The sequence below is a fragment of the Corvus brachyrhynchos genome, unplaced genomic scaffold (genome assembly GCF_000691975.1).
Source record: "Corvus brachyrhynchos isolate BGI_N302 unplaced genomic scaffold, ASM69197v1 scaffold106, whole genome shotgun sequence".
Classification (NCBI taxonomy): domain Eukaryota; kingdom Metazoa; phylum Chordata; class Aves; order Passeriformes; family Corvidae; genus Corvus; species Corvus brachyrhynchos.
Genome location: NW_008238834.1, coordinates 6,227,105 through 6,249,210, shown reverse-complemented (window position 1 = coordinate 6,249,210; position 22,106 = coordinate 6,227,105). Strand labels below are relative to the sequence as shown.

General features: G+C 38.1%; 1 protein-coding gene across 13 annotated transcripts in view; it reads right to left on the bottom strand.

Moving 5' to 3' along the window:
• The window catches only part of PTPRM (protein tyrosine phosphatase, receptor type M), a 457,910-nt gene that overhangs the window by 74,771 nt on the left and 361,033 nt on the right, over positions 1–22,106 (bottom strand). For 4 of the 13 annotated variants that reach the window (XM_017738297.1, XM_017738301.1, XM_017738306.1 and 1 more), the window contains 5 exons: positions 19,208–19,359; positions 16,591–16,665; positions 16,337–16,363; positions 12,629–12,640; positions 11,680–11,867 (listed from right to left, as the gene is read on the bottom strand). In XM_017738297.1, coding sequence (XP_017593786.1) covers positions 11,680–11,867; positions 12,629–12,640; positions 16,337–16,363; positions 16,591–16,665; positions 19,208–19,359 — 454 coding nt within the window. The remainder of the gene's footprint in view (positions 1–11,679; positions 11,868–12,628; positions 12,641–16,336; positions 16,364–16,590; positions 16,666–19,207; positions 19,360–22,106) is intronic. The other 9 variants (XM_017738302.1, XM_017738304.1, XM_017738309.1 and 6 more) reach the window with 4 other exon arrangements.

The window sequence follows — 22,106 nt, the reverse complement described above, 5'->3', positions numbered from 1 at the left end:
TCTTTCCCTTTACAGCATCATCAAGCTGCAGCCCCAGTCCACAGCAGTCCTGTAGTCCACCAGTAAGACAGTGAACTAGGAGAAGAGCTAGTAGAGTAAAAGAACTAGAAAACACTGAGGATGCTATCTGATTAAAAGAGCAGTCTGTGTTCTTTATAAGCTGAAGTGATGTTAGCTCTATAAAATTGACTACCACTATGGGGAAAAAAATAGAAAGAATTATCATTTCACATCACATTGTTTGCTGTGTATATACAGGAGCATTGATTTATTTTTTTTCCTCTTTATGTGTGTTAACAGCCAGACTGGGTCAAACCAGAGGTCCATACAACTGATTAGTTTTTCTGCAACAGAACTAGTAGCAGATGTTTATTAAAAAGTATGAAGAATAGAGCAAATAGAGAATGAATCTTTCCCCAGCATACCCTTGTAGCTTCTAGCAATCAATGGCTTTACTGAGCAATGTCTTCCTCAGCCAGAGACTGCACACAGCCATTGTGTTTAATAATGAATTTGTCTAGCCCATTTTTTAACCCATTTATAATTTTGCCTTCACAGCATCTGGAGGCAATGAGCTCCATGATGTAATTATGTGCTGTGTGAAAAATATTTCCTTTTGTTCATTTTAAACCTGCTGCTTAATAGCTTTGTTGGGTGCTGCTTATACCCTGTATTATAAGGAATAATGAATAATTGCTGTTAGCATTGCAGAAGTAACACTGATCTCTGGCACAGTTCAGAATATCCTAAGGGGGTATTACAGCAGCCTGGAATGAGTGATTTCACTGTCCTGGAAAGAAAGTAGAGACTTGGTACTGGGGCTGATAAAGTGGCTCTGTGTCACTTTTAAGGATTTTCTGATGCACATAATCTTTACGAAGTTTATGATGCCCACCTTACGGAAGCTGTGTACAACAGTGTTACACAGAGCATAAAAGGTGCAGTTGACGTAAAAGTGGGTGAATGAGCAAAATCATGAACTGGAAAGGCAGAGCTTTACTTTAGTTTTCTTTGTCCAGCTTGACCAGAGACACCGATGACAAACAGAAACAGCTGCAGACAAAAATCAAGGCTAAGTGAACAAAAGCTCAGCAGATATCACAGCCTAATGCAGCAGACAATGTTCTGAAATATGTTTCAAGCAAACAATACACTAAAGTGTTCTGGCAATGACTAATGGTTGACAGCGCATAGAAGAGCAATACTGGCATCACAAAAGACTGAAGAACTGTTGCATGCAGACTTTCTCAAGATTAAAAAGCATGTGTCTCAACTTGACAGTCATGCTTAGATTCATAGGACTTTGGAAGGACATGAAAAATCTAAAAAGAGCTTTGCCCTACAAGCTTTTCCCCATCTATTTAAGTCTCCTCTCTTCTTTTCTAACTATTCATGTGGGGTTGGAGGTGGCTGCTTTTACTGTTACTTCCTGAGTAGAGGATACAGGATCTGACCTACCTTTCTAACATTTGTTATGTTATACTCGAAGTCTGTTGCTTGGCCATCATTCTTGGCAAGGAAAAGCACATGGATTGCTCATGTAAAAATATTTACTATAGACAATCTGAAAGGCAATATTATCTCACATCAAAACTCTAAGCTCTGTGATAAAGCCAAGTACTTAAGCATCAAGGGTAAAGTATTTCTGTTGTCTTCTCCCAGACTAATCAGAAACTAAAACTTTATGCTTACTTCAGGAACCAACACTGTACTGTGCGGAAGCTTCCACCATCCCAGAGCAAGCAGTAGGAGGCAGTCCATTCAGAAAGGAACCCTTTATGCCTAGGACAGAGACAAAAATCTACAATTTCACAAAAAGAGCTTATGCCCCCTTTACTGCAGGCTCCCTTTGTTAGCCAAAGGCAGCAATAGCTATGTTTGCCTCTGAACAGCCCCAGCCTGTGCATCAAAGCAGGTCCTCATTTCTTTTCATTCCCTTTGGTGTGTGGTGTAAGAGCAGAGACAGCCTGTCTCTTGGGGACCCAGACATCTGTCTTGTAGAAACAAGAACTTCTTTTCTTAATATATTAAGAACTGTTATTATAGCATAGGCAAGCACCTTAAAGCTAGATGAGTAATAACTGAGCTCAGCTGATTTTAACAGAAACATATGCCATTTATTCTTAACACAGACCAAAGCAGGGCACTGTCAGTCACGAATCTTTTTAAGATCTTAAGGGGAAGAAACTGCACCATTCTTGTGGACAGACATTCAAGCTTCTTCACCATTATATGAGCATGTCTAAACTATTATATTTCTGATGTCCCTTGTGTGGCTTCCATTTATGTAAACGGTAAAATGTAAAACAGGAAAGAAGGTATATTAAAAGCAACTTCAAAACAGTCCCTTGAATCCCATTTAAACCAACTAAACTCAAACATGTGCTTAAGGTCTTCCCTGTCTTGGCTTCCAAATCATGTTCTAGACCTAAACCTTTCAGCTTTTGTGTGTGGATTTACGTCGAGTGACTCCGACCTGCTGTTTCTGTCTTGTGAAGAAGAGTCAATATTATGAATTTTCATCAGTCTCGAACTGAGCTGCACACCCAGTAACTCCAATAATTTTACATGGTTGATGCTGCCTTCATGTCATTTCTGAAATACTGACTCTCACTGACAGTATTTCACAAGTCCCCAAGGCCAGCCTGCTTTTCCTTCTGCTCACTCCTGGGCTCCTTTGTTTCCATGGGTACTCCAGACTTCCCATCAGCTTTGCCCTGGAGGTCGATTTTCTGCCCATCGTTACCTTGCTAATCTTTGCCTGACCAAGGTGCCTGCATCTTCTCACAGCTTTTTAGCAGGCTGTGCCCCCTACACCACTGAAATGACTCGTCGTGGACCCACGGAGACCTTACTGCTAATTAATGAGACAGATGCAGAGCCAAGCAGCTCAGCAAACAGCACAGCCCCATAACAGTGAGGGCAGGGGCATCACGGAGATCCAGAGCGATGGGTAACCAGGGGAGCAGCTATCATGCAGAGACAGAGGCAATGGCAGGAAACCAGCAAGAGAGAAGAGAAGCTTGCCAGCCCCCTTGTCTGACCAATTACCACCTGGCAGATTTTCAGTGGACTTAGCACTTCCCGCAGACTCTTTTGGGCCCATCAAATCAGTATGTTGTTACAAAAAGAAATCATTCCTGCCAGAAAATTATGAGCATCTGTTCCATTGACAGGACAATCACTAAAGCACTACAGGAAACATGTAAGAAGAAGTCTTGTATTCCAGATAGAAAACTTCTTAAAAGATATACTGAGCCACAGGCTACATAAAAACACATATTTTCATTTCCTGAAAAATTTGTAGTGGCAACTTTAACTTATTTAAAACAAATGCATTATAGAAAATACTGCATATTTTACATATGCTGTAGATAAAGTGATGCTAAATGAAAACCCTAATAGCTAAATTATGCTAATTTGATTTGAAAAGTGTTCCTCTCACTTTACAAACAGCCAGTAATAATGCTCTGGTCATGAGACCAGCAATGGACTAAAATGCCTAATTATTTGTAGTGAATAAATGCAATTTATAGAAAACACAGAGTGTATCTATAATTAATAAAGAATAGATTATAATTGCATTTAACATCATCTGCATAATTTAAAATGGAATACCTACATGACTGATTTTTTATGTCTTTTTAAAGGGCACTAATAAAATATGAAGAAGGTAAGAAGGCTTATATGAGTAGAAAGTAATGAATAATATCTTGAACATTAAAGCACAATATATTATTCCGTGCACATAAATTGGACCAATTCATTTTTGCAGGTGCAATGGGAAAAGTATGGTACATCAGCACTTTTCAAAAGTAAATAATATGTTAACCGAAGAAAGGATTACAGATTCTGATCAAATATTCAATGTCTTATTTGAATAATTAATAAGTCAGGCTGGTGCAAATACGCAGCAACTAGCCTGCAACGTTTCAAAAACTTTTCTTTCTTTCAAATCATACTTGTCACTAGCACTTAGAATGTTTAACCTATCACCTTACTGCTGTGAGCATTAAAGCCATTCTAGCGGATTTCCCTCTGGAAACTCACAGTATGACTGAAATGACGTCCACTGGCCTCATTTAGTTTCCTACTGTCGTGTTCAATAGCCCATAACAATACATAGATTGGTTAAGTCTGAAATTAAACCCTGATTTCAATAGGTACAGAGAGAGCATGAATTTGATACTAGCAAAAGCATTGTAGCAAGATCAGCTGGCAAAAATGACTTGACTAATGGACAACCAGAGTAAAATGGACTCAGAAGTCTGCTTAGTACAGTTTGACTGCTGCTCAACCTGTGGCTGCTAAAGGGGATGATGAAGACAAGACAGGCAGGAGAATAATGTCCAACAGATTTCACATGCTAAAATAGTGGAATGATGTGTGAGTGTTATTAATAAGAATATATCTCTGTGTACATCCAAACATGTACGAAGGAAGCAGTAGGATGGAAAAGGTTAATTATTTCCATTAGTATTATATAATTCCTGTGTTAATTACTTGCACTTATCACATGTGGATACAGGATTTTCAAAGATCTGCTTGGTACTAAGTTGACAACAATCACTGAAACTTGGAAACTATTTCTTTTATTGCCCCAATTTCACATTGCATATGCCCACAAATCTTTCCAGAATAAATTGAGAAAGATTTTGCAATGTCTTCAGAGAATAAAAGATCCTAATGATGGGAGTCATAGGTCAGGAAAAAGGGGAGGAAGATTAAAACTAGTTTTGAAAGACAGCTGTGACAGCTGGACTTAAGATGGGAAAGACCCCCGCAACCTTTTAAAGCAAATTGAAGCTTTATTACCATGGGATAATGGAGCGCCAGAGGGACATCCACAAAACTGCATGCAACAGTTAAAATGACCCATTTTAAACGCTTATGTAGACTCATTAAGGATCAGGAATAACATCAGAGGTGCTTAAGATGCTTTAAACTAGCTTTACATTTTCAGTCCAGCTATGCTGAGATATGAAACAAATGTCTGCTAAATATCTGAACATGGAAAAGACTCCCAGGGCATCTTCAGGTCCATGAAAAATAACATGTTACAGCACATTTTTTCTTGCTGACATATTTTGTACTCATTCATATGTTTGTCTCAGCATGAACCAGGACTACCAGAGTCAGTAGAAGCAGCAAATGACTGAAATAGCTGCCAGAGTTCCTACACAAGAACAACCTGCACTTGTTTATCCATCCAATTGATCAACTTAAGGATCTATATCTCACGACTTTTGAGTGGACCAACACTGAGTGGATCAATACCACCAGTCTCTGTTTTAACTGCTTAGAGGGATACAGTGGTCATGAAAGATGCACTTTAAAGCTACCAGGCTTTCCTCAAAACATGGTCTAAACTTTACATACAAGACTGAGTCTGGCAGACTTTCATGAAGAAAACATTTAGCTGAATTAGGTATCTTTGTTCTTGTTAGGTGTCCTTGCTGCCTGAGATCACACACAGTTCACACTGTTTAGGCTACTGAGAAGAAGAAAACAAGAGGTCCATACCCGAGTAAATCACAGACTGATCAGTACCAAAAATAGCTGAATCACAGCGTGAGCAAACAGCTGCCTACATCCCACTGAGAGTAATCCTAAGGATACTGGAAGTGTTCTAGTCTATACACCCCTGCAATTTTACTATTCAAACAGATAAAAGCACAAAGCCTTTCTAATGAAGCCATGACCTGTCTAAATCTATTCTCTGTGATAAGAATAAATTCTAATTAAACCTACTTAAACAAAACAAATTAGAGACCTGTTTCTGCATATACATGCACTTTTATTTAAATCGGAGGAGAATACATTTAGGAAGAGTGGGAGAGGGAAACAGTGTGATTTAGAAAGTTGTGGGACATCTTGATCACTGGGCAGTTAACCACACTGTGACATAAGGCAGTGTCACATGAATGTTATTAAGCACTGTGACAGCACTTCTCATCCATGTGAAATCTGTTAAGAAGAGAAATTCAGGGTGATAGAGGATAGATTTAGAATTGCATAAAACTTGCTGACAACAACAGACATTCAGTAAACTGAGCATCCTTCCTCTGAACTGAAAAAAAATCCCAAACTGTCATACAGTTAAAATTGTTGACAACTGATTCTTGCTGATCAACAACTGGAAATCACCCATTCTTCTACAAGACTTAAACCGGTATTTGCATGCACTGGGAAGCTGTCACTACTAACATAGGCTATTTACCAATGAATGTAGTTTCAGGTTTGGGATTACTTTATTTCAACAATTTGGTATTAATCTGGAGTACTTTAGGATTTACAAACCCAAACATGCTTTGTGGATAAGGCAGTCACTCATTTTTACTACTTCTTTCAACCTCCCTACATGTGACCTCCACAGCGCTGAGTCTTCTCGTGCCCAAGAGTCTGGGATAATCCCAGTCACTAACAAGTTTCCTGGTATTGATGGAAGGCTTTTGCAGATCCCAGAGCAATGTGAAGAAACTGGTTATGTCTGAACGACGTTCCTTGACAAAGGAAGAGTACCTGCCTCACATAAACGACCTCTATGTCCCCATTTGTTGGGGTTATCCCTTGTTGTATATGAGAGAACACTTACATAGTAATATATGGCTTAATCAAACCACTGCAACTTTCCACTATTAAAGACTGACGACTGAACTGGGCATTCACTGAGTATTCTGAGCTCCATCTAAACAGCTGAAACTTCAAAAAAAAAATAATAGCAGTGATCTCTATGGATGAATATTTCTAACAATTTTCCATGCCATTTTCACTGGACAAGTTTCCACTATTTTACTTCTACCTCTGTCTCTATCTCTATCTCTATATCTCATCTCTATCTCTATCTCTGTTACATTTATAATCCCTAATGAGTTTTCCTCTTTATTACAAAAATTGAAACAGAAACAGTTACCTGCTCCTGGTTCTTGAAGACACAGATGCTGTCCTTCATTTACACTGTGGACTGAAGCCCCCATCCTCACCCATTGTTCCAGAGTCTTTCTGTGTTCTGTGCAACTTGTGTCTTGTGGGATAGAAAATAACCTGCACTGATTGTGGTACTGACTGTCTCAGCTGGTGTTGCAGAATATCAAATAAAATCAGAGAAAAAGCTGTGATAAAAATGTACAGGTTGGAGGTGAGAAAGGTTAGTTACAGTCACAAGGAACATGCAGGAAAAAATAGGGCCAGATGGGTCCTACCAGTAGCTGTATTAACATAACATTAAAGAAATACTTCGTTTTCCTACTATTTTCAAGATTTCAGAATAGGGCCCCAGAAGCACAAGGCTTTAAAGTGTTATGTGGCAGCAAATTTGTCTTTCAGCTGGAATCAAAGAGAAAGAAAATATGTGAATGGAGACTGGGTTTGAGTGACAGTACTCTAGTCCGTTACGGCTTTGCATGATGGCAAAAAATGGAAATTATATCAGACTTCTTTCAAAGTCAGACATCAATCTAACAGTGGTTTGGAGAAAACAAACCTCAAATTAGGCACCTATGGGGCAAACATCCTCCATGAAAAATTTCCTGCTTGTCTGCAGTACCTTCTGCCTCCCCAAACAAGGATCTGTATTTCTACTGGTTTTAGAGAGTTTTTTCCCCCTATTTTGTTTCTTAAAACCATTTTGTATTTACCCCAGATATCCCACTGGCCAGTGAAACTTTTTCAGTGAGTTGGGTTTTACTGATGATTACCACATCTACCTTAGCATATGTATATTCGAATATCTCCTGAAGTTCCATTTAAATTAATATAGTGCTATTAAGACAGAATTTCTTTCATACCCTCAATTATTTTTAACACTCATCTCCAAATCCTCTTCAAATGATCCATTTTTTTTATGATCACCTTTGACCACAATCCCCCAAGGTATAGCTGAACAATGACCATGGCCAGATAACCTATTTTTAAATACTTTGACCAATCTATAACGGGTGCTTAGAAGTGCTAAACTGAAATGAATTCTTTAACAGGCACTGGGTAATATATGTCATGTTCCTGACCTTGACAGGCACTCTGAGCCTGTATTCATCTATTTAACTATGATGATTTAGACATCAGTACAGTTACATTGGTGTAACACATCAGAATGAAGACCATGCAGCACAGATGGAACATATTCAGTGCAGTTTATCCTGACAGTATATAACACTACAGTATTTGAAATAGTATTGGTTGAATGATGTAAAATAATTTCCAGATTGAAACAGTTAAGTGCCAGAAAACCTTGAGAAAGGACGTGTTCGACAGAAGGGGAGAAGAGGGAAGATGAGACAGACAATGGGGAGGAAAGCCTTAAAGATAAAACTACCTACATGGAGGAACCTTTTTTAAAATTCTGTTATTGACACACTCCTGTTAGTTACAGTAATTGAGGCTGATCTGAGCAGGATACCCTTTGCAAATCTTGGCTTTTCAAAGGAACCTCTGGTTTTGAGATAATGGAAGCTCAGAACTCCCTGTCATGGAACATAATGTGAAATTGATTTTTCAAGGCTTTATCTACACAAAGTTGCACTAGTTTAATTAAAGGTGTATTTTTAAATCAATTGTGTTAAACCAGTCTGAGCTCCTGTGCGGACACTCTGAAATCGATTTGAAACTGTCTTATGTCAACTAACCTCAATTTGGCAAAGAACCACTTTACACTGAGTAGGCACCAATTTAAGCTGATCCAAAAACAGGGTTAAAAACAAAACTTATCTGAAATTGTAAGACTTTAATGAATTTATCTGTTTCTGCCAAGCCACGGTGGCCTCCAGTGGCCTAATTGATCTGTTTTAGAAGCAGACAAACTCGTTACTTGGATTTAAGGCCCTTTGACGGAAATTTTTGAGAAGGGGTATAATGAAATCTCTGTGAAAATACTGAATCTAAAACCAAAAGTGACAGGGGTAACAATGAAGAAGCGACGAATTGCGGAAACCAATCTTCCCTTTTCTATTTAGCTTGTTTCTTTAATGCAGAAAGAAGATGAACAACGAGGCTGCTTCATGACCAGTGTGCGGTGCAAGTGGCCATAGCCACCCTGACCCTGGAAGAAACTCCAGATTCTACTGTTTGGTGGTCAGGCACCAAGGTTTGAAGCCTGCCTTCGTTGTTTGGGTGAGATCCCATCACCCCTTGGTGCAGCTATTTGCCTACTTTGTGTTGATTGTTCCTGTTCTCCCCTGCCTGTTTTATGTATAAGTTTGTAAATATTCATTTCCCTTAGTTGAATATGTATCAGTTCTAGACGTTTCTGTGTTACTCAATACCCCATTGGCTGCCTCCTGTAATCCGTCCTCTAAGTTGTCACCATTGGTTGCCTCCTTGTAAATCCCGCCTCCTTTCCTTTACCCTATTGTCTGTTACCCTTATCGCCACCTTTCCTGCCTTAAGTATAAAAATCCTGGACTCTCTCAAAAAATCGGCTCTTCGTCCCTAGTCCCCTCACCAGCCATAAACCTGCTTGTGGAACCTGTATGGAGAGTCCCCTCCTTCATTCTTTGCCTCCGCTGGTACGCCCCGACAGCCTAGCCCAGGACAAGCTCCTTCGGGTGAGGAGCTCACTCTCTCCCTTAGAGCCACAGATATAGAGGGTGCAGCCAGACCTCCAGGCTTCTTGTTTTCCTGGCTAGCATGCCCTCAGATGAGTAAAAGCTCTCCTATGCTATAATACTGGGGAACAGATTAAATAACCCACAATTAGTGTATGGGTGCTTGGGAAATCAGGCCAGTATTATCCTGTCAGTCTAACACCACTGGAACCAAGCTATAATCTCTCCTTTCTTAAGGGTCTGGCAGGGGATAGAAAGGATTTTAGAGATCCACTGCAGACTAGCTATGTGGAAATTTCCCCGAACCTTAAGGATTTCTGCACAATCCCAATCATTCGCACTCCACTAGGCCGCAAATGAAGGTCTGCATTTAAGTCCAAAGCTTACAGAAATGCATTCATGTTCTTCCCGCACCCAAGAAACAGATGGGAAAGCAGGCAATGAAGTCACTACCGTGTGGCCCTAATGCCATGTCTGCATGTGTTCTGGTTCTACAGGCACAGACAGGCACAATATCAGTCGCTCCAGCCATGAGCCAGGCCTGCTCTTGCTTGCAGGAACAGGAGCCTTCTCCTAGGAGAATAGAAGGACAAAATCCTACAAAGCAGGGTGTTCCTCCAAGCCCCTGTATATTGGGACCTACAGATACTCAGTATCCCAAGTGGGTAAATCCTAATGCAGAGCTGAGCAGTGAACAAGTTAAGTACTATCCTGCCATTCCTTACAGACGATTTTTCAACCTTTATCCTTTGTGTCAGTTATGCTACTTCAAAAACTTGTGCATGACACCAATAGGACTTAAAATTACATCTGTGTGCTCAGACGGTGAACTACGGCCCTAATTATTGAGAATAGTGGCCCTAATTATTAAGTTTTATCTTAAAGTACTTAAAACTATGCATGACAGCAAGTGCTCTGTATCCTTCCACTCCTCTGAAGTGCTCCTAATGGGCAGTGTGCTACTTTCTGTTCTGTTCCACAGATTCATTTTCAGAGTGAATCTTGTGTGAATGTCTCCTGAATCAAACTCTTCCCTGGTGAGACTATATAATCCTGCTGTCTTGTTAGAGCAAAAACCATCTATGAGACTTCATTCAAAACAAATCCCCTGTCAAACTATTTCTTCCTTTTCATTTGGACATTTATCCTTCTGATAAATATATAAAGAAAAAATTATTTTGCTGTCTAGTTCAAATTTGAAAAGAGGACAGTATCAGTCTGACAGAAATGTAAACAAAGAGATTTGCAACCTGTGCAGTGCTAGAATATACTGGGCAGTCATTCACTGCATATAGAGGAAAAACAGCATTATGGCAGTAGTTCAATTGAAAACCCCCTCAAATATATGGCTAGTTAGAGTTCTTTCTGATTATAACAATTTCCATATGTAAAGAGGAGTTTTTCAGTTCCAGCTTCACTATTTTAAGTCCTCCTTCCCTGCCACTATTAACAAACTGCACCCTGATGTATTGCATCTACTGGTATTAGTCATGGCTACACCTACTGTCTGTAATGGGATGCCATTCATCAGCTTGGTAGGCTGAAAATTTTCCGGGAACCTGTTTCTCAGCAGAATCATTTGATCCACTGTAGCTAAAAAGCCATGTCATTGGTTGCACTATAAATTCCATTTTATGGTCTTGATTTTATTTTTTTTAATAAATTAATTGTAGTTTTCCTCTAGGCTTAATGCTGGTATAAAAGGTTTTGGCTGAGGAGCAAATCTTATCCAAACACAAGAATTTTCAATTCTATCACTTTCAAATAAAAGTGGCATAAAAAGCCTCACAGGAACAAACTTGTTTAAGTCAGCTACACAAATGAAAGTTGACAAGTGATTAGGTCCTCTGGGAATGAATTGTTTTCTACATTTCAGGGGAAAAAATGTCATCAGTGACTTCAGAAGTGGCCTGAAGCATGGGTTTTGGAAATCTAATACTATAAATACCAGTTTAAACAATTATATATTTAAGCAATTTTTATAACATGAAGTTGGCATGACAAAGCGTGAAGTTCAAAAAAGCACCATCTTTTGTAAAATGCAAGCAGTACGCACAGTTGTAAAAAGTCAGCATCAAACACATGTAACTAACAGTTCAGAAGACATAATAATCAGATTCTTACACCTGACACTTACTTCATACTCCTCTTTAAATCCGTAGCCTTCTGCACACTTCATCTGGGTGATGTGCTGTAGCAAGTCAGCTACACGGATGGCTGGATGGAGCTGTCCAGTCTGGTAGGGCACATCCACTGGATCTCTCTTCTTATAGGTATGGGATTGGACCAGGCTGCTTGTGTCACTGACCATCGTATGGGTTTCATCTAGAAAAAGAGTATCTCATCGTGTACTGGCTCATTTTCACTTATTAAAAGAAATAGAAAGTACAGAGATTTCTAGAGGAATGGCAGAACTCTGACACCACCAGCATTGGTTCTGTCTGTGAAGGCTACACCAGAAGAACAGTAAATCCATGGAGCAATTTACACAAGGAAATTGCAAGACTGATTGGAATGAGGCAAAGTCCATAGTTCTACAATGGAAGCATTGCAGAGCAGTCCAAACTCTAAAATAGTTTTAAATATTGCTAGCTGATTGCAAACAAATTTTAAAACTGGCATTTGGCTTCAAACTGCATAGAAGTTTCATTCTGAAACTTCCACAAGTCCCACGGAATGAAACTGGACTTGTATTTTTCACAGATTACTAAAGTGCTGTATTTCACACTGCAAATTTAGAGCAAATGTTTGGAGTGAGCAAAATAAAAAGATGCACAAAATGGCTTATGGTTTCATCAAGCTAGGACTGCAATGGAAATGTAGATCTGAAAATGACACTTGGAGACAAACTACAAGAGGACAAATGCAAAGGATCATCTGGTAAGGAAAAATGTCTTGACTGACTGCTGAACATGCTTTAGGACCACGGTGTATCATGAGCCACCACACCAGGCATGGAATGTTGTATGTCAACTGACATGCAAGCCAACAAATAGGAGACCCCCGTGGGCTGGTTAAAATTTTTATGAGACACATACTTCTCCCAACCCTCCACATCTCTTCCATGGGGCAAATGGGCAACTTACCATTGATTGGCACTTTTAAGAAGATACATATCAGGAGAAAAAAAGAGGAGGAGAAAAAGGAAACAGGGCATAAGCAACAGTACTACATTAATAATTACAGGTAATTTTATGTTTTTAATTTAGTCTTTACAGAATTATTTCCTAAATGAATCAGATTCTGATCTCAGTTTCACAGTATAAATTAGATTTACTAAAACCAAGGTATCATACTGTAAGTCAATTCACATAGATGGAACTGAGATCAAAACCTATACTTAAAAGTAAATAGATGTGAAAGTGCACGCTACCTAAGGAAGCAAAATAACTTTCTTCCTCTTTAGATGGAATCCTAAAAATTTTTTCAGACTTAACAAGAGAAAAAAACCCACCCCCAATTCTAAGGTCCAAGAATCATCATAAATATTTTATCTGTTTACTCAAATAATAATTTTACATATCTTAGAGTTTTTAAATTTTAAGCAAAATTGTTAATATGGTGCTTTGACTTATTCAAGCTATTCCTCACTGACTGCACACAAAAAAATTAGTAAATCTGTATAATGTTACAAAATAAGGTATTTATCAAAAAATGTTGCTTTGTAAAATAAGCTGTATGAAAGGGAAGCATTAAAATAGTATTTCCACATTCGTAAGTTAGATATATTATAGCAGAAAGTTCCACAAATACTCTGTATGAAAAGGTCCCAGATTCTCATGTACACACCAAAAATACTAACACACCTTGTTAAAGGTGAGATTCTGGTCTTAGTTGTACTACTGAAAATTCATGTTAAAGCCAGAAAGCTCAATGAATCGTTTTTCAAGGATGGTTTGAGGTCCTCTCAATTCCCACTAAGACACATGAAATCTGGTCCTCACTACGCATAGAGTCATTATGAACTGTGCATTGACACCTAAACCAAAAAACAGCAGAGAAAAATGTATGGGCATGAGTATGGCCATTTCACTCCTTTTCCTGTCAGTCTGCTAATTTGGTCTAATGCAGAGGAAAGGGATTCATCTTTTAGTCATAACATTTTACAGCTTTTGTCTGATGTGATATAAAATCGTACTGCAAAGCACCTTGGGATGCATGGCATGAAGCGTGGTATACAAGTGTAGGTACAGTATGTTGCTGCTGAAATGGCACCTGAAAACTGCAAGGTGGCTAAGACACAAAAGACAAAAAAAAGTAGAAAGTTGATAATGATTTTTTGGGTTGCTTATTTCAATTTTAGAAACAGGTTAGAAAACTCAAGGATTTTTTTTTCTTTTTTGCAAACTGCAAAATTCTTTGCAACACAGACTGTTAGTAACTAAGATGAAGGCAAACTTATCAAAGTCTTGTACTATGAAAGCATCAGTTTAATACTTACAAATCTCTTTCCTGCAAGCTCTCTAGTTTTAGACTAATCTTCCTCTCGCCATTTCTTTATCTCTTACAGCTGCATTAATACAGCAGGAGTTATCTTTTAAGTTGTTTTAAGTAAAGTGTTTTTAATCCTTGGTTTGTATGGTACACTAGGAGCCACGGATATTACAGTTTTTTACTTTGCCTCTGAGCATTGTAGCATGAGTTTTTCAGGCTGTGAGTTTTTTAAAGGGTGAGCTCCCCCAGATGCAGTATCCATATGCAATGGGACGTTTGCCTGGCTTAAATACTCCTACAGCTTCAGTTGTCCTACTCTACACTTATCCATTCCTGTAGAGCTATACAACATTTATTAAATAATATACTTTGGAAACAGTAACTGTGTTGTGGCTTTTCTAGCAGATTTTGAAAACTGAACTCTGTGTACCTTTCCCAGGAGGTCACACTCTGAAGGTCATTTAGTTTTAACTACAGGCTTGACCCTGCAGTTTAACACAACTTCTTTGGACAGTGGAAGACAGTGAGAGCAGGTATTACTTGTAATTAAAACCCTGCATACTTTGTTAATAGCTGTATTCCTCTACCAACTCAAGCATAGTTAATTTGATTTACCTAAGATACAACACTATTCCTGTACAGACAGTCATAAACACATATTGGGAGAGATCTAATCTGAATGGAGCACTGCTCATAAAATGGTACTAAATTTTTAACATGTAAACTTACAAAAATATTTATTTTATGCAGTGAAATAACTGAAATATTTTCCGAGATGAGTAAGCACAGGTTTGCTGCAGTAGACCATAAAATACACACCTAACTAATTAAAAGATTTTACAGACTTAGTAAAATCAGAGGATTTATTTTTCACAGTGTGTGTTTGCCTGATAGCTGAATTACTTGCTTAGACATTATTTCTTGGGGGAAAAAAGCTAACAAATAATTTTGCCATTGTTATTATATAGAAAAGGATCACAAAAATAACCAAAGAAACCATTAACTAAAACTTAATAATACAGATAGGAAATCTCAAAGTTTTTCTCCTGATAATAGTACATTTCTCCTAGCCCACCCACAAGGTCAGAAAGCACATCTACTGGATGAAGCGCTGAATGAATACTAAAGCACACAAAAAAATCTAACATCTCAGGCAGTTAAAAGGCACTGCAAATTTCATTTGCATGCAGATTATTACATTGTTACAGTCACTACCATTACCTTCTTCCAGATTTACATAATGTATAAAACCAGCAAAGTTCCTTCTCAAAGTTAGCACACTGAAGTGCACTGCACTAAATATTCTTTCACAATAACAAATTTTCAAGATTGCCTTCCTAACTTTTACTTCTTATATGCTTCCTTCTACTTCTATGTAAGCTTGTTTAACTTACAGCTTAAGGACAGGAATCAGTTAAGGGGTCTTAACTTTTTTACAGTGATTAGAAGAAAAAAGAGGAGAAAGGAAAATTTGTTGTGAAAATATAAATTGAAAAATGAGTAAATAAATAGGCTTAACACAGGAGTTTGAATTCTTGCTACAGTGCACTGTTATGTTATTAATTACTATTAAAAAACTGCCCCTGTTTAAAGTTAGCATGGGAAGGAGGTGTAAATGAATACAAGCCACAAAGGGGTTAGAGTTAAGCACTGAAAATGCAATAGCGCCTCATGCTTACTGTTTAGCACTGTGCAGAAACCTCTCTCTTTCTGACACTGGACAATAGCAGATGTTCCTCAATTCCAAGTGGAAATGCTTTATATTTTAACTGAATGTTTTTAATCTACTGTTTTATTTCATTCCTGTGACATCTGATGCATAATAAACTATATACTATAAGTGTCATGTTATCATTTTGCTGTTCAAAATACCATCTCCTCTCTGAAACTTCACTTTAACAAGCAAGTCAGAAACTCTGCAGAACTGTCAGAAGACATGATAGCTGGTAGATGGCCAAAACTGTATTTTGTTGGATTTTCTGTATCCTGAGTAGTTTAACTAGGAAAAAAAGTTATTTTTAAGAAGTGACATCTTCAGTTCTAAGATAAAACAGAAAAAAAATGAGGGAAACTATTTCAATTGCTATGATAATCAAATTCTTTTGTGTCACTCCAAATACATGCATAAACATTTCCTTCCAAATCCACTTGTTAAAATTATTTCTTTTCTCCCATGACTTGCACTATGACAGTAGTAATCAAGCCTGATAACTGTCCTTAGCACCTCAGTGTAGCCAAGTCTACCACCCCTCCCTTTAGCATAAAGCTCCAGCATTTTGCATACTATTATCTGCTCCCCAAGAACTGCAACTTCTGAAATTACTTCAGCAATAAACTTTGATAAAGGGAAATGTTCTCACCTAAAATTGCAGTTGGCACAAATGGATCTGTCATACATCATAAGCAGGTCAATGCAGAAAAGGTAAAAAGAGAGAGAACAGTAAATGATTGATACATGTTCCCGAGTTTTCTTTCAGAAAGCTACTGTTAGCAGCAGGTATGTTTCTTATATATGCATTAAATGTTGATGGCAAGAAGTATAATAACATAAATATGTATGCTTTCATTATGGAAAGGTCTATAGAGGGTGGAAACCAAGAAAAAAACTGGTTACCTGGATAATAAGAATTAGGCACTGTTGTGCTCAGTGTGTTAGTTTTCATTGTAAATGAAGATGGTGAAGATACAGCTGCAAAGAGAAACAAAGCTGGTTAGAGACAGAGAAATGATACACAGCTACTTAAGCTGAGTGAAACAGCATATAGGATTGATTTGGCTTAGAGTTCATCCTGTTGTGTTTCTTGCACTGGAATCAGGACCTAGGGAGAACCAGGCAAGTCTAGTGAATGAAATAGCTCATTGAATTTGATAAATTCTCTAAAAAGAAGTGTCATTGGAGAAAGCATTTTGATCACTGATGGGAAATGTACTTCTTAGTTCACAAGATTAGACCGAATACTGATGCTTGTAACAAGACATCACAACGACAAGAGATGTTTTTGACAGAAGCTTTGATCATTAATAAGTTTTCCTTATAATACTATAAATACTGTATGCAAATATTCTACTGTAGTTTATTTTTTCCTCTCCTTTTTTTATGTGATTTGTTTAGACAGGTGGATAATGTGCACGGAGATACCAACAGACCCTGAATATTACTCTTTGTTTAACAGTGGTTTTCAGGGAGTGATACACAGACCAATACTCACATTGCTATTTAATCATTGAACCATTTGTAAAACCAATGGGAAAGCCCAATGGAACAAATTAAGTTCAGTTTGCCCCCAGTATACAAATATCATGCAAATTACCATTGTAAACACAGATACATCTAACAGGTGAGAGTTAATCACAGCATTTTACAGGATGTTCAGCCAAAAAGTCATTAGAGGCTTTTAAGCAAAGCTCCTTGCAAATTCAGCCTCAGTTGCTTGTCTACACAGCTCAAACTCAGTCTGATCAGGGAATGCAAGCACATTCTGGATACCTGTAAACGGACTAACAAGAATGTCTGAAGCAAAAGAGTTGAGGAAGACAGGATCTGCTGGATGAGGAGTGAGATTACTCCTGCTGGCTTTCAGCCATCTTTTTTTCAGTTGATCTTCCAGCGCAAACATTTGCTAGCCCTTGTTAAGATCTGGATATCTCAAAACTGGCTTAAATAATGCTGACAGTTATCATTTACCATAGAAATTAATACTTCTGAGACCATGGTCCTTTGATTATGTCTCTGGAATGAGGAGATTACATTTCCTTGATGGCCAGAACAGAGTGATACTTCTTTTGGCTATGGATGCAGAGATTAGTTGAGGTCACGGCTGCTGCAGGTAATAAAACTTGGTAGGTAGAGAATGAAGACAGGATAATGAACTTTCATAGGGAGTAGGAATGTTCTACATCTCTTGACTACTAGGCTTTACACAAAGATTATTCCTGAAGACTGTCAGTGTGCACCTTCTGGTGACCATGGTTCTTATGGCAAGTCTAATTAGAGGTTCTAGCCCTGGAGTGGTATAAAAAACTTGTTACGGCAATAATTTCAAATAGATTTGAGGTGGTTTACGTAAAGAGGATTTAGTCCCAGGAACTCATTACAGCTTCATTTGTAGTTATGACCATTCAGTAGCACCACTGGAAAACTGTCTCATGATGATGCAAGATGAAGTAAAACCTCTTGATCTCTTCACAGAAATAAGCAATCTCATTAACTGCAAGGGTATGTTCTCACCAGAAAAGCAAGTCTGATTTGAAAGATTTATTTCAAATCAATTTCAAAACTAACTCAAATGCAAATTAACATTGCAAATTCTGAGCCTAATGCTGCTGAGAAAAGTCTCACTGTTTAAACCTCACAGAGTGTTTGTACAATTGAGCTCATCAAAGATAAATTCTTAAGCATATTATTAAAGAGTGGGAGTTGGGCCTTGCATACCGTTAGTACTTGAAACAAAATTTAATCTTTGACAAATTCTGAAGATGTTAAAAAGCCACTGGCATGCAAAAAACCCTGAGGTTCCTTAAGAACCACAAAATCAAAAAAACTTTTTGAACCTAGTCATTCTTTTAAACAATTAAAAAAATTACTGTTTTTTCATGGCCTTTGCTTAGGGCTAACCCTCTGACAGAAGTGAGACCTTGACTAAAATTCTAATACAGGAAATTTTATATCCCAAATCTTATTTATTTTCAGGGTAGATCCAAGAAGACCCAGGATATAAGAGAATCTCTTATGAAATTACAGAACAGATAAGTCCACTGAGTTCTTCCTCTGCACAAGCAACAGAAAGAGCATCATCTAGAATTGGAAATAATAAGACAATCAAATTATCATTATTAAGTTATTACATTCAAAAAAAAATTTATACTACCAAAAAAGAAGTGAGCAGGGGAAGCATTTGAAGGACTTGGGACAGCATGAGGGATATCAAATTTTCAACATAATGGAGATTGGAAAAAGGTAAAACTACTGTTTCAGTAATGTCACTGCTCTTCTGCAGAAGAAAAGGATGGACAGAAAAAAGCTCAATTATCCATATTATTTTTAAAGAAGTCTATTCTTGATGTCTGACTGTCTTGCTCATTTGAATAGACACTGTAATGTGCTGCACAGTGGGAAACTCTCGGTCCCATGGATTTTCCATGACTGAGTAATGAGGAATATTTTTAAAACCATTTGCACCTTTCTTTCACCTTCAAAAAAAAAAAAAAAGAAAAGAAAAGAAAAAACTTACATCTCCCATTTAGATTGTGCGTGTCCATGAAAGAGAAAGCTTCATCACAGTTGGTGCCTTGCTCAGTGTAGCTTTTATCCATTGAATTCACCATCACTGTCATTTCCTGCCGAGTACTACTCAGTGTCTCTTTCCGCTTTTTAGCCAATTTTCTTAAGAAATGAATGATGAGGAAAAAAAAGGAGAAAAACAACTCTCAGTAAGCAGACATAGTCTTCATGTTATTTACATCAGTGTGTTGTAGTTTGTAACCATATTATGAAGTAACATGTACATTTGTTTCAGCATTTCTGGAACTTTATTTTACTCTCATCTCTTTCAGTCTGATAATCAAAGAATAGTTGCCAATGCACTGACATGTGGTCAACAGCACCTTAATCTTTGGGAACCACCACTGAATTAAAGGGGACTACTTAGATATGAAAGTGGTGTGAGCTACAGTATCAGAGGCTACATCTGATTAAACATATAAATGAAAATGATATGAGAGATTCCACTGGAACTGACAAATCAATACCAATGTTCGCTTCACATACATAGAACAGTCTGGAGAGGTTTCACTGAGACCCTGTGTAACCCAGCAATCTGGTTTATATAATACTGTATAGTGTATGTTGGAGCTCTGAATACACACTGCACACTCAAGAGACATTTTAAATTGACTTGCATTCCTAAAGACTATTTTCTATCACTCTTGATTTCATGAGAATTAGTCACATGAGTTAGTTGCTTCTCAGCAGGAGTGGTCTGTCAGAGACAAGATCTTAAACCCGATACTACAATAGTGGTTCATTAAACTATTGAATTGCTTTGGATGCGTACACCTCTTTGGTTTTTTTCCAGATCTGTCTGTTTCAGTCTAAAGTCTCACTGTCTCCTCCTGAGTTATGCTTAGTTACATCCCAAAACAGCATGTCCAAAACTCTTGATTTTTCCTTCAACCTCTGTGAGGCATCTGTGATCCTGATGATAGTGGATCCCATAACTATTTGGCTTGTTTCCCTGGCCTGTGACTCCATCTTAGACCAAGCCTTTCTTCAAGTTCTTGCCTACAGTCTTAATTTAAATTTTCCAGATTCCTTCTGTAGAATATCGTCAAGGTATGGGTTTAAAAAAAATAACTGCTCCACAGACTTTACTTGTCCTGTCTGTTAATTCAGTGACTTTTGCTCTGTGGAAAACGTAATAAGCCAGGTCATATTCATCTGCCAGAAGCATCTTTTACATATCTTACGGTAGAAGTTACCGGAGCTTATTATCTCATCTAGGTTCCTTCCACTTCTGGAGGCCAACTGTACCAAGCATAACCAACTTGTGCTAACTTTCAAAGCCTTTCTCTTTGTTAACTCTTACTCAGTATGAAAAGATGGTTCCCACCACAGACAGAAATTTCACACCAGCCTCCCCTAGATATTCAAACATCTGTCTCCTCTCATGCTGCACAGGAGGGGCTTTCTGTAGCCCTCCTGACTGATATCTCGCTCTTCTGCTTCAAATCACTGCCAGCAGACAAAAACTTTACAAAGTACTAATATTACTGCTCTCTGTGCTGATCAGTACTGCCTCAGTCTCCTCATGTTCCCCATCTATCCACCTGTTATCCCTTATCTTCCACCTAGATAAGAAGCCATTTGGGCAGGAGCTGTTGTTGTGTTCTGTACCAATGTAGTACCAAGCTCAGCCGTATCTTAATCCATGACTAAAGCTCAAAATGCCTTTGAAGTTAAAGTCTTGCTGATAATAGAAGTAGGAATAGTAAGTGCAGGCATGGTATTGGGTCGCTGCACAGAAGAGTATTAAGGGTCATGTCTGGCCCTCAATAAGCTGATAGATTGCCACCCCATTCCTCATGACTGACAGTGAATGAAGTACACTGCCTTAAACACCTGCTGCAGCACTTGCAGCATGAGCAGTTATGCCTTTGCCCATCCCAGTGCAGGAATCACCTGTGTTTGCTTGAGCCTTTGCTTACTCTGTAGACTTGATAATAAAACTGGTTCTTTATTACTCCACGGTGCATAAATGCAGAAGTAGCATTAGATAATGGTCTGAACTCTTTCATATCAGAGACAGTTAAATTTCATTCAAGTACCATAAGTAAAACAAAACTCTTAGATCTTTGCATCCTTCCATCTTCCCCCTCCTCCATACCTAATTGTAATGAATAAGTAATATATTATTCGAAGTTGAATCTGAGACCTATCACCCAATACATGAATAACTTCATGGAAGTCCTTTGTAAGGACAGGCTTATCAAAGTATTAACATGAAATGGGTATCTTTTTTCCTCTTTCACCCTTAGATGGCAGCACATTTAGATGGCAGCCATGCATGGCTCCCCTTCCAATCTTTTGGTCACATAATTAAGCTACAGCAGATTTATTTTTTAAGACAGTAACAACTGTACAGTACTTCTCAATCTGAATCTAATACTGGAAATAGGTCTTGTGGGAAAAGTTCAAATCTGAAACAACTGTTACAGGAAGAGAGTGATACCAGCCAGACTTCTGTACTGTGAACAAAAACACCCACTGGACTCAGTCAAGTAAACTTTAGCTGAATATAACATTTTTAGCATTTGCAGTTTATTCAGATACTGCTGAAAGTGTTGCAGTGCTGCAGTCTCTGCTTCTCATCCATTCCTTGGGTCTCACAATCCCCAAGAGGCTCTAACTATACAAGATTTAAGAAACTTGTAAAACCATGGTACCTCACATCACCACCACCACTCATACTCTTAGGTTTAAAGTAAATTTTGGGGGGAAAAAAAAGGTTTAAATATTTGATCATCTTCACTCGCGGAAAAGACACTTCATAGCTACTGTCTGATGTTTCATCCTTCTTAAAGGAAAAGAGATCTACAACCAAAGGAAAAACATAAAACAGATGGAAGCTCCCA